Below are 14,237 nucleotides of genomic sequence, written 5' to 3'. Positions count from 1 at the left end.
TTTAATTTAATTTTGGTGATGCCACATTCTTGAAAATAGATAATATATGAAAATTAAATCAAATTTTGGGGCTATAAATAGGAAACAAAGTGGTGAGATGTATTTTTAGGTATATTGAAACTCTAGAAAATCTTAGAGAGCATATGAGGATTATAAATTTGTTGGAGGGACATTTTCTATATTTATATAATTATAAATAAAATGTGGGGTTATTTTGATTTTTTTTGAAAATTTTGGAGGCCTTGAACGTGGGTCCGCCACAGTTGAGAGAGCAAGAGTATTAAAAAGACCAAATTATTATTAAGAAAAAATTTATTTATCATTGTTCTCTCAACATTCATTAATGTGATATTAAATAATAAACTTATAAGTGAAACATAATAAATAATCTCAAATTATTTAATATAACATGATGTTATGATGAGATGATGATGTTAAAATGAATGGCGAGTAGTATTACTTTATTATTAAATAAATAGTTTCACTTATTATCCTCACACATCATATTTATTTATTTTTTATTTTTTTATTTTTCTTATATCAATTATGAGAGCATCTCAATTAGTTTAATAATAATAAAATAAAATTTTTTAAAATATATTAAATGTGCGGTGAGAGTTGATAACTAGCATCCTTATTATTAAATACCGTGTCATAGGTTGGGAACACAGGAACGCGCACGTGGTGTGCACTAATTAAATGGAATGAAATCATTTAAGCTTATTTAGGGCTTGTTTGGAGTGGTGTTATGACTCTTAAAAAGTGTTTAAATAACTCTAAAGGTTTTTTAATAGAAAAAATAAATTGTTTAAGTGTTATATATTAAAGTAACTTTTAATCTCAAATAATCTAAAAAGTATGTTTGAGGAAAAATATCGTTTTGATGCATTTTCTCAAATGTATTTTTATGGATAATGAATGTAATTCGAATTTTAAAAAGATTGATAATTGGCAAAACTACTTATACAACTTTTAGATAATCACAATTTTCAAACTTTCAATAATATAGTTATAATCTTTAAAAAATCATATAATCGTCATTTATACCCCACAAATCATTTTTTTAATTTGTTTATAAACAGAAGTAACATGTTTGTAAGTGTTTTAAACATATAATTATCAAACAATAAATAACTTTTTAATAGTAAAATTATTACTTCAACTATAAGTTATAAGTTATATTTTCCACCGTAATTCCAAACATACACTTAATCACATTATTATTTCCATTAACGTTGGTTTCTAAATAAACTTAATAGACTTATCTTTCTTCATGTAAACAAGTCATATTCATATATAACTGTTTTATAATATGTGTTTTTTGGGCCATTAACGATAAACCTACAATTAATTTACAACTATTTTGTAATTCTATTTAAAATAAAGAGTAATTATGTAAGATTGAAAATAATTTTTAAAGAAGTGGTACAATTACATTAGTTTAATTGAAATAAATAGTAAAATAATTATAAAAATATTGTAGGTGTATTATTATGTCTTTTCCGAATATTTCTAACTTGCTATTTAAAATGAAGAAACTCATGTCGGTAGAGCATGAAAAAACAGGCCGAACGAATATCTTTTATCATATACGCATGTTTGATAAGTTGCAAATTATGCAATTGCAGTAAGGTAATTTATTAAAAGAAAAAATTGCATCGCAGTAAGAGTTTATAGCTTTGTATTTATATAAAGGGAAATGATAGATAGTGTGTAAATCTCGTACATTCTATTATACTAGATTAGGAAAAATTTACAAAAAGGTTGAAACTCAATTAAATATCGATAGGTTAAAATTAGATTCGTTAGATGTGAGACACGTGTCTTGCAACATAACATAAGGGACACGAATAATGAACCGGAGCTTTGCCCAAGAGACAAAAAAAAGATAGATATATATAATATATATATCAAGTTGCATTAGTTATAAAAATGTTAGGGGAGTTTGATTGATAGGGAACGAGGCAAGTAGTATTTCAAGCATAGAGAGCTTTGTAGTAATAGTAATGGAGCTAATTTAAGTAACTCTGTTAAAGAAGGGAATTAGGAAAATTTACTAAAGAACGGGGGTAAAGTGAAATAAACCCATAGATTTATTCCGAAAGAAAAAGGCAAAAAAGCAAACTCCACATCTAAATAAAAGAGAACAATGATGACCAAATCTCTTAGCACGCCTTCTTCCCCTTTTTTAGGATTTGGATGTTGGAAAAAGGAAGTGGCAAGGACATTAGTTAGTTAAGTGAGAGATCAGGTGGGCAATCTTGCACTTGAACTGCTCCATTAATTGAAGAATGGGGTCTCCTAAATAATCATTTTGGTTTGGTGAGAGATCAGCTGATTCGAATTTACTTGCAATTAATTCATGTATATTGGTTGTCTCGAAGAAAGAAAAATACCTCTTTAGTGCGATTTATGGGTTTAAACTGTTTGCAATGTACCATGTGATTGCTATAGTATCCTTCTTTGAATTGTTCAATTAATCAATTTGTATTAGAGAAATGATATTTGAAATTCTACATTATGTAATTTTAGCGTATTTATTTTGAAAAAATAAATAAATTTGAGATTTATATAAAAAAACTATTATTTTTTTTTAAATTCTCTGTACAATCACTTTGCCTACTCTTTGCACATTCCGTTGATGTGATTGGCCATGTCATTTGTTTTTAATATAAAATAAATGTTGAGTTCTATGACATAAGTGGAGTGTACAGTACGTAAAAGCGACTGCATGTAACAAAATTAGTTTTTTTAATAATAATCTTTAATTTTTTTTTCAAAGGAAATATATAAGAATTTCACACTTAGGAGTGATTTAGATTCAGAGATGAGTTGAGATGGGTTGAGATAGCTTGTGAATAGTAGAATAAAAGTTAAATTATTTATTATATTGTGTGAAAATTTAAGAAAGTTGTTTTGAAATTTGAAAAAATTGAATTGTTTATTATATTTTATGTGATAATTTAAAAAAATTGTAATAATAAAATAAGATGAGATGAGTTTATCTAAATTTTAAATGTAAACGAGACCTTAATTGTATAATATTAACCAATCGTATTTTGGGGGGAGAGAGAGAAAGGGAGACAGAGTTTTCGAGAAGGAGAGAGAGATTCTTTTTAGGCATGCGTCAAACCGAGACTAGGCTTGTTTTGGATGAATTTATGCCCTGAAATGTTTAAAGATCGAGCAGCATAAATATATATATAAATATATACGAGGGCAAAAGAATATAAGTCTATATATTCAAGGCGCATGAAAAGTGATAATATTGTTTTTTATGGTGGAAAGGAAACGGAAATATATGTGCATTTGCGTGATCTGATCTAATCTTTTGCTGCAGCTTAGAAGATCTTGTTGTTTTCCTTCAGGTTTCGTGCAATGCACTAGAAGATCAATCCCTTCCTACTACTTCTTTCTTAGGCCATGATCTTCGCTCACGTAAGAGAGCTGTTTAGATAATGCTAAAAAACTTTGTCGTTTAAAGTAGCATTTAGGCATGTTTCAACATTTGGAATGGTTTTATTGGGTTTAGAAAAATAAGAGAAAAAAAACTAAATATATTATAAAGTTAAATTTTTTTAAATATAATTTTTGTTTTAAAATTTGTAAAAGCTTTATTGATTTTTGTTATTGAATAATGATTAGGTAGTGATTAGATAAAAATGTTAAAAATTAAAAATTAAAAATTTTTTTTATTGAGTTTTGTTACTCATCATTCTCATACATTACACACCATACTTATTTTTATTTAATTAATTTTTTTTTGATTTTATTCTTTTTAAATTTATTTAATTTTTCTACTCATCATCTATATACCACATATTTAGTAAGAGAAAAAAAAATGTGATATATATGGTGAATGAAATGATGAAATTTTTTTTTTTCTATTTCTTTTGCTTTTCGGATACTTATTGCAATAAAGCTGGAACAAAACGAGCAAACGAGCAGGACTTCTTGTAGGGTTTCAGATAGATGCTCTCTCGGTATAAATGAGTTAGCTCGGCCTATTAGGCCTTCACATTCAAGCCCACGATCTTATTTTCCCAGATAGCCCCGAAACCGGCATTCAATTACAGTTGGGCCACATTGTCGTACGGCCCAATACGAGAACCCTGCCATTCGTTGCCCCCTCGATTCCGCTAGTTTGTTTGGCTGTTTAGAAAGGCCGAAAGTTCTTCAAACAAGATAAATTGTTTAGCTGTTTCTAAGGATAGACTTAAGGAAGCTTCTTTAATACGCACAACTTGATGGTTAAAATGAAGATTTTACTTGCGTAGTTGCTTGTTTTATTAATTATTTAACGATAAATACTTGAGTCGTCTACGCCCACCGACGTTGTAGCACGAGGATCGGTCTCGATAAGACCTAAATGTTTTTTTTTTTAATAATTTTTTTCATATTCTTTTATATTCTTAAACATTTTTTTAAAACAATTATAATATCATCAAAAAATACTTACTTAATTATTAAGTTAAAAAAAAATAGTCTTGATAGAAATGCCCGGGACCCAAAATGGGGATCCCAAGCATTTCTCTAAATACTTGGATATAAGTTTCGAGAAATATATTGTTCATAAAGAAATCTCATAACAAATAAAACTAATAAATTAATATAACTTGTTATAAATCTTGTGATAAATCAGATTGTAAATATCTTTTTAGTATAAAGAAAATTTAATGTATCATATTTAAATATGTCAGTTTATAAATCTCACTTTTTAAAGATCTTTTTGTGAATCTGAATTTTTCATAAATTTCATGGTTGCAACTCTGGTCAATTTTTTTAAAGAAAAGTGAAATTGATTATTTTTCAAAAGATATGCACGTTATAGCCCTCTCTATAAACATTTTTCTTGTTTAATATGTGTGGAATGAGAAGTTAAAATATTTGATTAAGATTTCTTATAAATTTTTTTACTAATACATTTATAATTTGAAGACAGATAGACGTAGATTTCATTGCATTAAATCCTATCCATAAACCATACTAATTCCAGGACTAGAATTCATAACATACAGAAAATGAAAATGATATCATGTCTAATGAGTATGCTCAATCGTTTGTATATTTTATTTTATTTTTTAATATTTTTTTACTTAATAATTAAAAAAATGACTATTTATATATTAATATTCTTTTAATTATTCTTTAAAATATTTAAAATAAAAAGAAAAAAAAAATATAAGGACATGCCAAGTGTGCAAACTTGGATGGCATTGAATAGACTATACGCCACGTGTTGCCATAAGTAAACCTGCAAGAGATCCCAGATGGCTCCTCACGGTCCGCTATATATATTATATTCCGGTATTGTCCGTATAGAACGGCGTCGTATAACTTGGTCTTAATGCACATTGCACTTCCCCTCTCCCTCCCCTAATGTAAGAAGCACAAACATCACCCAGATCTGCTTCAATTGTAACGTTAGTATCACTATTGTGTGCTGCTCCAAGCTGTGATCGAGGAGATATGGTGAAGGAAACTGCATATTACGATGTATTGGGTGTCAATGTCGACTCTTCTGCGGCCGAGATCAAGAAGGCTTACTACCTTAAGGTAACACCTAACCTTTCCCTTCAAATTCAGCCTCTGGCATCTTCAACTACTTTGTTTTTTGCGCTGTTTCTTTTTTCTTCTTTCGTTTTCTGCCTGAAAACCAAAATCGCGGCTGGGCTCCTAGACCCTTAACTAGGGTTTACCCTAGTTTTGAAAGCAGTTTTGGTTTTGTTTTGTTTTTTTTTTTTTTTTTTTTTCTTTTTTCCTTCTTTTTGTTTTTGGCTAAGCGCTACTGAAGTTTATGTAGTTTCCAATTTTGGACTCGTAGGGTATGTTTCGATGTAGTTTCCGATTTTGGACTCGTACGGTACGTTTGGAAAGCCGGTTTGGTTTGAGGCTGATCTTATTTCATCTGATCGTATCTTATTTTAAAACATAATTCAAATACAAAATTTTCAATTTAATTATTGCAACTTTTTTAATTTTTCGAATCAAAAATAAAAAATAATTACAAATTTTTCAAATTTTCAAATAAAAATAATATTATAAAATAATATTATTACAATATTTTTACAATATTTTAATTTTATAATATTTTTTATTCAATTTTTTTCCTCTCATTTTCTAAAACTAAAAAAATACTCAACTCAAACTATCTCACTACTATTCACAAAATTCTCATTTTATCTCAATCCCCAAACAAGTCAGATGATCATATGTGAATGGAATAATAGTGAATAGTTTGTGAGCAGTAGAATTAAGATGGTCTTAGCAGCCAAACACAGCCTACGTAGTTAGAGGTGCGAGAAGCACTCCAAAACCATGAAAGTGGCCACGGTCCAAAACTTTCTGTAACACATTCCTCAATTTTCATAAACTTTGTGGCCACAGGCTAATAGCACCCCAGTGATACCTGGAAAATGGCTAATAATTTAATTCCAGTTTCATCCAGTCCCAGTGTATTAATGCCTGGTGGTTTAATTAGGGGAGTATTATACTTCATTAGCTCATGATTTGAGGTGAGTTTGAGTTGATAACCTGTGCGTTAAAAAGTCTCATAGTCTGTTTGACACCTAATTTTACTTGCTTTTAGACCATCAGTTTAATGTATCGGATTAGAACCAGTTTGCTATTGTTTGTGTGTGTGTGTGTATGTTTGAGCTACTATTGCAATATTTCAGCTTTCTTTTCAAGGCATTTGTTTTATTTTGGGTTGAAAAATTATTAACAAATATGACAATAGAAGGGTAAGGGGCAAGTTTTAGACCACAGATTGACAATCAAATTTCGCTTCATGGGGAACCAGATATACCACTCCCAATTGCCATTTTCCGAGTCATAGTGAATACAACATTTCAACCTGCTAATACAGCAAGTAAACCTTTTTAATTTCGTTTTTCTCTAGATACTTTAGAACTGTCATATCTTGAATCTAGAAGTAAAATACTAGTAAAATGTTTCGCTTAGAAAATATCTTATATGTTCTTTCCAGGCAAGGTCAGTTCACCCAGACAAAAATCCTGGAGACCCTAAAGCTGCTGAAAATTTCCAGGTATAGTTCTTAATATTCTATACAAAATAATCCTATTTAACAGGTTCTTAATATTTTATACAAAATATCTTATTTTGAGTTTTGTACCGTTCTACATGTTCAATTTGTTATCATGTAATTCATTAAGCTATATATGAAGTTTTTTGTGAAAACAAATACTTCTTCTATCATTTAATTACTGTGAATTCCCAAGTCTGCATTACCAAATAGGAAAAATCTAAGTTTTTTCCAGGTCTATATTGAGCCTTTTGATTAGGTAAATTATGTTTTAATATAGATCATATTCTACCCTCTTGCCAAAGATTCACATTGCTTTTCTTTAAGTTGCCTTGAGTCATTTTAGCTCTATAAGCATTTTAATGTGAAGGAAACAATACTGGTAAAATAAAATGTGAAGAGTACAATTCTAAATCTTTTGTTTTTGTTTTTCTTACGTTCTTATTTTTTGGCTCATGGCGTATGTGAAGGCACTTGGTGAAGCTTACCAAGTTTTAAGTGATCCTGAGAAGCGTGAAGCATATGACAAGCATGGAAAGGCAGGAGTCTTATCGTAAGTTTATGCAAACCTTTTTTTTGGGTGGGTTTTTTTTTTTTTTTGGGGGGGGGGGGGGGGGGGGGTTGCTTTGAGCATAGGTTTAGACATTTCAGTCTTTTTAAAAAATTGATTGCGCTTTGGATTAGCTATTAAGAAATGAAACTTCTGCAATTTATAATAGAGCTTCAGGTCTTTTGATGATTATAAGAACCTTTTCTACTTCATCGACAATGCTTCGCTTTGATTATATTAAGAAATCTATGTATCAAAGTAATTATGTAAAAAGCAGCACAAGTTATTGATCGAAAGAAACTTTATAGGCATTTTTGGGGGGTTGTAAGAGAGCTGTTAATTTCAAACTGAATGACATTGGATCATAATATTTAATACAAAAAATGGCACCTTAACTAGGCTATTGAATATCGCTATTCCTATTTCAACCGGCTTCTTTATTAACCTTTGCATTCTCCTTATTGCATGCTTTTTTTATTTGAACCTAAAACCTAGTGACTGCTTTCTCCTTGCCAGGGACTCCATGGTGGACCCTTCAGCCGTGTTTGGGATGCTTTTTGGGAGTGAGTTCTTTGAAGAGTATGTTGGGCAACTTGCATTAGCTTCTTTGGCATCTGTTGAAATGGAAGAAGACTCACAAGATCCTACGGTTCGTAAGCAAAGAATTCAGGAGAAGCTAAAGGTATACTTCTTTCACCATTGCTCTAAAATTCTTGATTCACTTAACTGAAACTCCTGCCTTTTTTTTCACGTGCAGGCATTACAGAAGGAAAGGGAAGAAAGGCTCATAGAAATACTGAAAAATCGCCTTCAACCATTTGTTGAAGGTAGAACAAACGAGTTCATAGAATGGGCAAATTCAGAAGCACGACGACTCTCAACAGTTGGTAATTTCTATATTTAACCACCCTAAGATTCTACAAATTGGAAAGTGTTGGCTTCCAAGAATCTCTCCTAACATTAGCAACCCCAATATATTCCAGGGAACGAAGAGTGATATTAAATTGAAATAAAGTAAGAAACTGTTTAAGTTACTAAAGCAAGAGCATCATAGATGGCCTTGATGAGCTATTTTCAGGTCATGTATGAGATCTTTTGATTCTTTATAGCAATTTCTGATTGAGATTCTCCAGAAATCTCAGATTTATAACTACTTGCAAAAGAAATTTATTGACATTTAAACAACTTTTTTTTGTATCCTTTCCCCTGCTCCTTATCTCCCTCTCAGAAGGTGGTCTATTTTTTTAGAGTGGTCGTATGAACGAATTAGCTCACATTTAGCAATAATCCTTTATCCTTGAGCAAACATCAGGGTCTCTATAATTTTTCAAGATGCCCCAGGCATGTTAAGTTAAAGTCTAACACTACTGAACCAAAAGATGTTTTGGTTCCATTCTAGATTTCAATTACATAAAAGCTCAATCTAGTTTAGTTAGGTCAATGCTTGGCTAATAAGGCTTTTTTTTCTTTTCTTTTCTTTTGGTTAATAAGGCAATTGATGGGCACAAAATACAAATAACTATTACTGTAGGGTTTGAGAAGCAGCTACTTTACTTTCAGAGGCATTTATTGTTATTGTAATTTGAGAGAGCCTCATTAACATAATAAATCTGATAAAAGTAAAACGCTTCATTTGGTGAAAATTCATATGAAGTCTTTTAGTATTATCTATCTCCCCCCCCTCTTCACCAAGAACAAAATCTTCACCAAGCAGAAGTCCACACTTTGTCAGCAGGCTGCCTGGTTGACTATGTTGACAGTTTGCATTACCCATCTGGTGGAGGGTTTATGCTGGGAACAAGCCCAACTGGTTTTTAAACCATTCATTTCACACTTTTTAGTCACTTTGCGTGAGTAGCAGTGAATGGAGGTGGTATTGCATTTGTATTTCATAAGTGCATGCAATGCTTAATACATACATGCCTGCTTGCATATCTGCTCAGGCCTCATTTGGTCTTCCATTGCCTTTAAAGGCAAAAATTTATATCATATCTGCATACCGAGGCAAAGGTACTCATTAGATACAAAGAAATAGTAGCGCTCTTTTTCCCTGTCACCAAGTGCAATTTGCTTGCTCATTTTTGTTACTGATATCAGCTTTTGGTGAGGCTATGCTACATACCATTGGCTATATTTACTCAAGGAAAGCTGCAAAGGAACTTGGAAAAGACATGCGATTCATGAAGGTACCATTTTTAGCAGAATGGGTACGGGATAAAGGACATCTGATAAAGTCGCAAGTGATGGCAGCTTCAGGTACTGTGTTTCTGCTATCAAGCTTTTTCTTTTTTCAACAATAGAATCTAGGTCGTTCTGTCAATGTTGAGTTTTGCTAATGAATATGAATAGCTCATACTTCTCTGAATGTGTAGGTGCCGTGTCTTTAATTCAGATACAGGATGAGTTGATGAAGCTAAACCAAGGAGAAAACAAAGAAGAGAACTTGCTGAAAGCCATTGAAGATAAGAAGGAAGCCATGGTTAATTCCCTTTGGCAGATTAATGTCGTCGATATCGAGACAATCCTGTCGCATGTCTGCGAAGCAGTGAGTTTTAATATTTTCTCTGTAGTATTTTGGCTTGATGCTAGATGATTTTAGCTGTCCGTTGCTCATAAAGAACTTTCAAGACTATATACCAGTAAATCAACAGATTATAATAATCTCGAATTTTGGGTGCTTATAGAATTAAAGGTTATAGAGATTTTGAGCAAAAGAAACTCTAGGTTCATTTTTAACTTTATAAGAAATTAACATCTATGAAAAATTTTAAGAAATGATTTCCTTGACTCCATTACTTAGCAAAAAATAAAATAAAAAATCTAGACTCTTCTCTGTGTCTCAGGTTCTCAAAGACCCTAGTGTTTCCAAGGATGTTCTGAGGCTGCGGGGTAAAGCATTGAAAAAGTTAGGAACAATCTTTCAAGTAAGTGGTTGTTTTGCAAATATTATGGTAGCTTGAGTCAAATGTTTAATCTCTCTGTGTTTATATGGCCGGCTTAATCCTAATGGATCAATTCTCATTGTTTTCAGGGAGCCAAGGCTCCTTACAGTAGAGAAAACAGCCTGCGACATGAAAGTGACAAACCGATTGATGCTGCTTCATCATCTTAGTAATCTCAAGACTTGTCTAGAAACCTGCTTTATTTTGATGAATGTTGTGATTTGGATGTGATGGGTACTTTATCTCTTCATCTTTTTACCCATTTAGTGGATGCTGAGCAATGTTTGCATTGTTTTCTGTTTCTCGATTGGCATGCTTTTGTTGTTTATATTTATTATAATAAGCATTCTGTTCCTCAATAGATAAATCCTTGTCCATCCAACGCTTATCCATGGATTCTTTAGTATGTAACTTGCAGTCTCAGTCTGTAAAATGGGAAGGGATATTTATTAGGGCGATGCTACAGTTACCGTTGATATTTACCGTTTACGAGCCCGCCCAACACCCCCCCCCCCCCCCCCCCCCCCCCCGCGCTCCTCATTTCTTCCGAAAATCCCCGACTGCTCTTCATTTCTTCTGAAAATCCCCAACCCCCGACAAAAGCTTGCATTCATTTCCTTTGACTCCTCCGTCTTTAGTCCGCGCGGTAAGAGCTTCTGCTAAGTTTTTGGACATGTTGCACTCCCAGAATTCATCCATCTCTGTATGAAAGCTCTCTTTTTTTTTTCTCTTTTTTTTTTTCTTTTTTTAAATCAAAGTTACTGTCTTCTTTCCATTAATATGGGTACACAACAGCTACCCAAAAAGAAAAGGTGTTAGTCAAATAAAACATAAGAGCTACCCTATAATTTGTAAAGAAAAAAGTTTAAAATACACCACTCCCCAAGCAGAAAAAATCGGATCCTTTCGGGCAAAAACTCAACCTAGTAAAAGAAACCAAGTACTTTACCGCCAACATTCTTTCTCTTAGCCTCTTTTGTTATAACTAATATAAACAATACAATTAATTGCCTTTGTGCGCTAAATTTTCTGAAGGGGTAGAGGTTTGAGAGGGAGGTGACGGAATGGGTTTGAAGGGGTGGTGACCCAAGGGGGAGTCGATGGAAGCATTGGTTTCTCGAACTGGGATTGGAGGCTATCTGAGGGAGGCGACGGAATGGGTTCTGAAACTGGAGGCTTGAAGACAAAAATGGAGGCTTGGCTTGAAAATGAAATAAGAAATGGATTATCTTTGGTGGGCAGAATGGGTTTCTCAGGCTTGAAGATAAAACAAAAGCTTGCCTTGGAAGTGTTATGCAAAGACAAACAAAATTTGAAATCGGTTCCTCTGACTTGAATACGAAGATGAAATCTGGACTGGGTTTCGGTTGGCTTGAAGACAAAGCTTGAAGACAAAGGAGGTTAATTTTTTAATTTGAGATGAGTTCCTCTGCTTTAAGACGAAAGTGACGAAGACAAAAGTTGAAAGGAGTTTCGGTTGGCATGAAGACGAACGTCATTCTAACTTATTCAGATGAAGGACGCTTTATCTTTTCAATTTTTAAAGACATACAACGTGGCAAACCACGTATAGCGGGAAGGGAGAGCGGGACATTTTGAGCGGTGGGCGTAGCATTTTCTTATTATTTAAAAAATAATATTTTAATAATATTTTATTTAATTTATATCTCATCTCATATCTTCTTAATAATACGTATATAGCGTCAAGTCAATGTAATCAATGATAGTTGCCATATAATTTTCTTGGGGCCCACAATCAATAAAGAAACAAGAGAAATGCTTTGGATCCTAAATTTGAATTTAAAAAGTGTCTCAAATGACTTTTTTTTATTATTTAGTGATTAAAAAAATATTTTTTAATAATGTTGTAAATTTTTTTTTATTTTTTTTAAATGTTTATGATGATTAAAAAAATATATATGAAAAAAAAGATAAAGAAAAAAGTGAAATGTACTATTTGGTAGCCTAATTCGAGTGACTTTTTTGGTGGCTTTAGTAGAACTCAAGAAAGAAAAAGAAAGCCCATTATATTTACACAGTTGGTAGCTGTGAGCGGTGAGTCGGTGACTATAGCATGATCCTTTGCATATAGTCGTATGAGCATAGAGTCGAATCATCTTAACTTTGGGTGTTATTTTCCAAACAATCATTGAAAAATTAGAAATTTGATTATTCCGACTCGCATATTAGTTAGATTAGTTAGGTGTGTGTAGTGTATAAGACTTATTTTGTTCTTTTCTTTTGTAAGATTTCTCTTAATCGAGTCACCGTCCTCATTAACAATTGACAAGACGTTCTCTTACTTTTCTGACTCAAGAATAATTAGAAAGAACCTTATAATCTGTGCAATACGTTCATTATTGTGTATATTGTGCATGAGGGAGAGAGATTTAAAGAGATACTGGATTTTATAGTGAAGAAATTTGAAACGATTTATAGGGTGATTTATTTGACGAAATAATATAAAAGTTGAAATAACATCCTTGGGTGAAAATTTGAATCGGTCTATATCTTTATATGTAATAAAAGAAATAAAATTTAAAAGTTCTAACAATTCATAATAGAACATTGTTTTTGAAAAGATTATTGTTCCATAAACATGACACTTCAAGTTTAATGGGTAGAATACTTATTTTTATAGGTAGAATGTCACATTTGAGTCATATGACTCCGCTTAAAATATAAAATAATATAAATGTTAAATTAATGATTTTGAGTAGAATTTTGAATTGGTTTATATCTTTTATATGTAAGAAAAGAAATGAAACTTAAAAATTACAATGGTTCATAATAAAACATTAGTTTTAAAAGGTTTACCGCTTTATAAACATAATAGTTCAAATTTAATGAAAAATTTAACACGTAAAGAGGGAGGCAAACAAGATAGCACATCAACCGGCTAAGAAAGCTATCTCACTGGGCTATGAAATTTTAGATATAGACTATGTAAATCCATGAATTATGTCTGTTTTAATGGTTGGAGGCCATAATACAGTTTGAAGCAATGAAGAACTTATGTGTTAAAAAAAATAATAATAATAAGGACGATGTTACCGTTAGGTATAATTGGTCTTTTTTGTTTTGTTCTTTTTTTACATGTAATTTTTAACACTTTTAAATATTTTTTAAGAATAAAAAAAATCACAATATTATTAAAAAATACTTCATTAATCATTAAGCAAAAAGAAAAAGAAAAAAAAATTCCAACAATAACATTGAGAGATAAAATTCAGTGATGAGAGTATCATTTTCTTAAAAAAATTACAGAAAAATAAGGCACTACAGCAACCGTTGGGAGCTATTGTTAATTATTTTGGTGTGTTTTGTTTTTTGGCTTTTTATATATGTATTTTTAACACTTTTAAATATATATATATATTTTTTTTAAAAAAATCATAACATTATTAAAAAATATTTTCTTAATTATAAAATAAAATAAATAACAAAAAAAACAAAAATAAATGTTAGCGTAACTCCCAATAGAATTGAGAGCGGTGGGAGTATCATTACTCTAATAATAATACGTATCTAGCGTCAAGTCAAGTCAATGTAATTAATGATATATTCTTAATAAAATGTATCTAGCGTCGTGAAAAGGATCCCCTTCTGTATAATGAGTCATTCTATAAAGCCTCTTCAACCCCCACACACCCTCTCATCGTCTCTCTCTCCACATAAAGTGTGGTGTGTAGAGGTTGAA

At 31.5% G+C, this 14,237-nt stretch overlaps 1 protein-coding gene across 2 annotated transcripts in view; it reads left to right on the top strand.

Annotated features, from left to right (window-relative positions):
• The window catches only part of LOC121258471 (chaperone protein dnaJ 10-like), a 34,515-nt gene extending 23,677 nt beyond the window's left edge, over positions 1 to 10,838 (top strand). Inside the window, exons 2-10 of one of the 2 annotated variants that reach the window (XM_041159995.1) lie at positions 5,375 to 5,556; positions 6,989 to 7,048; positions 7,516 to 7,598; positions 8,112 to 8,277; positions 8,353 to 8,482; positions 9,693 to 9,851; positions 9,968 to 10,140; positions 10,439 to 10,519; positions 10,627 to 10,838. In XM_041159995.1, coding sequence (XP_041015929.1) covers positions 5,470 to 5,556; positions 6,989 to 7,048; positions 7,516 to 7,598; positions 8,112 to 8,277; positions 8,353 to 8,482; positions 9,693 to 9,851; positions 9,968 to 10,140; positions 10,439 to 10,519; positions 10,627 to 10,707 — 1,020 coding nt within the window. In that variant the 5' untranslated portion in view covers positions 5,375 to 5,469 and the 3' untranslated portion in view covers positions 10,708 to 10,838. Of the gene's footprint in view, positions 1 to 5,316; positions 5,557 to 6,988; positions 7,049 to 7,515; positions 7,599 to 8,111; positions 8,278 to 8,352; positions 8,483 to 9,692; positions 9,852 to 9,967; positions 10,141 to 10,438; positions 10,520 to 10,626 lie in introns of those variants that run through there. The other variant, XM_041159994.1, reaches the window with a different exon arrangement.
• Positions 10,839 to 14,237: the final 3,399 nt, after the last annotated feature.

This window comes from Juglans microcarpa x Juglans regia, chromosome 3S (assembly GCF_004785595.1).
Source record: "Juglans microcarpa x Juglans regia isolate MS1-56 chromosome 3S, Jm3101_v1.0, whole genome shotgun sequence".
NCBI classification, from domain to species: Eukaryota; Viridiplantae; Streptophyta; class Magnoliopsida; order Fagales; family Juglandaceae; genus Juglans; species Juglans microcarpa x Juglans regia.
Note: the sequence above shows the minus strand (reverse complement) of the source record. Positions and strands in the feature narration are given on the sequence as shown.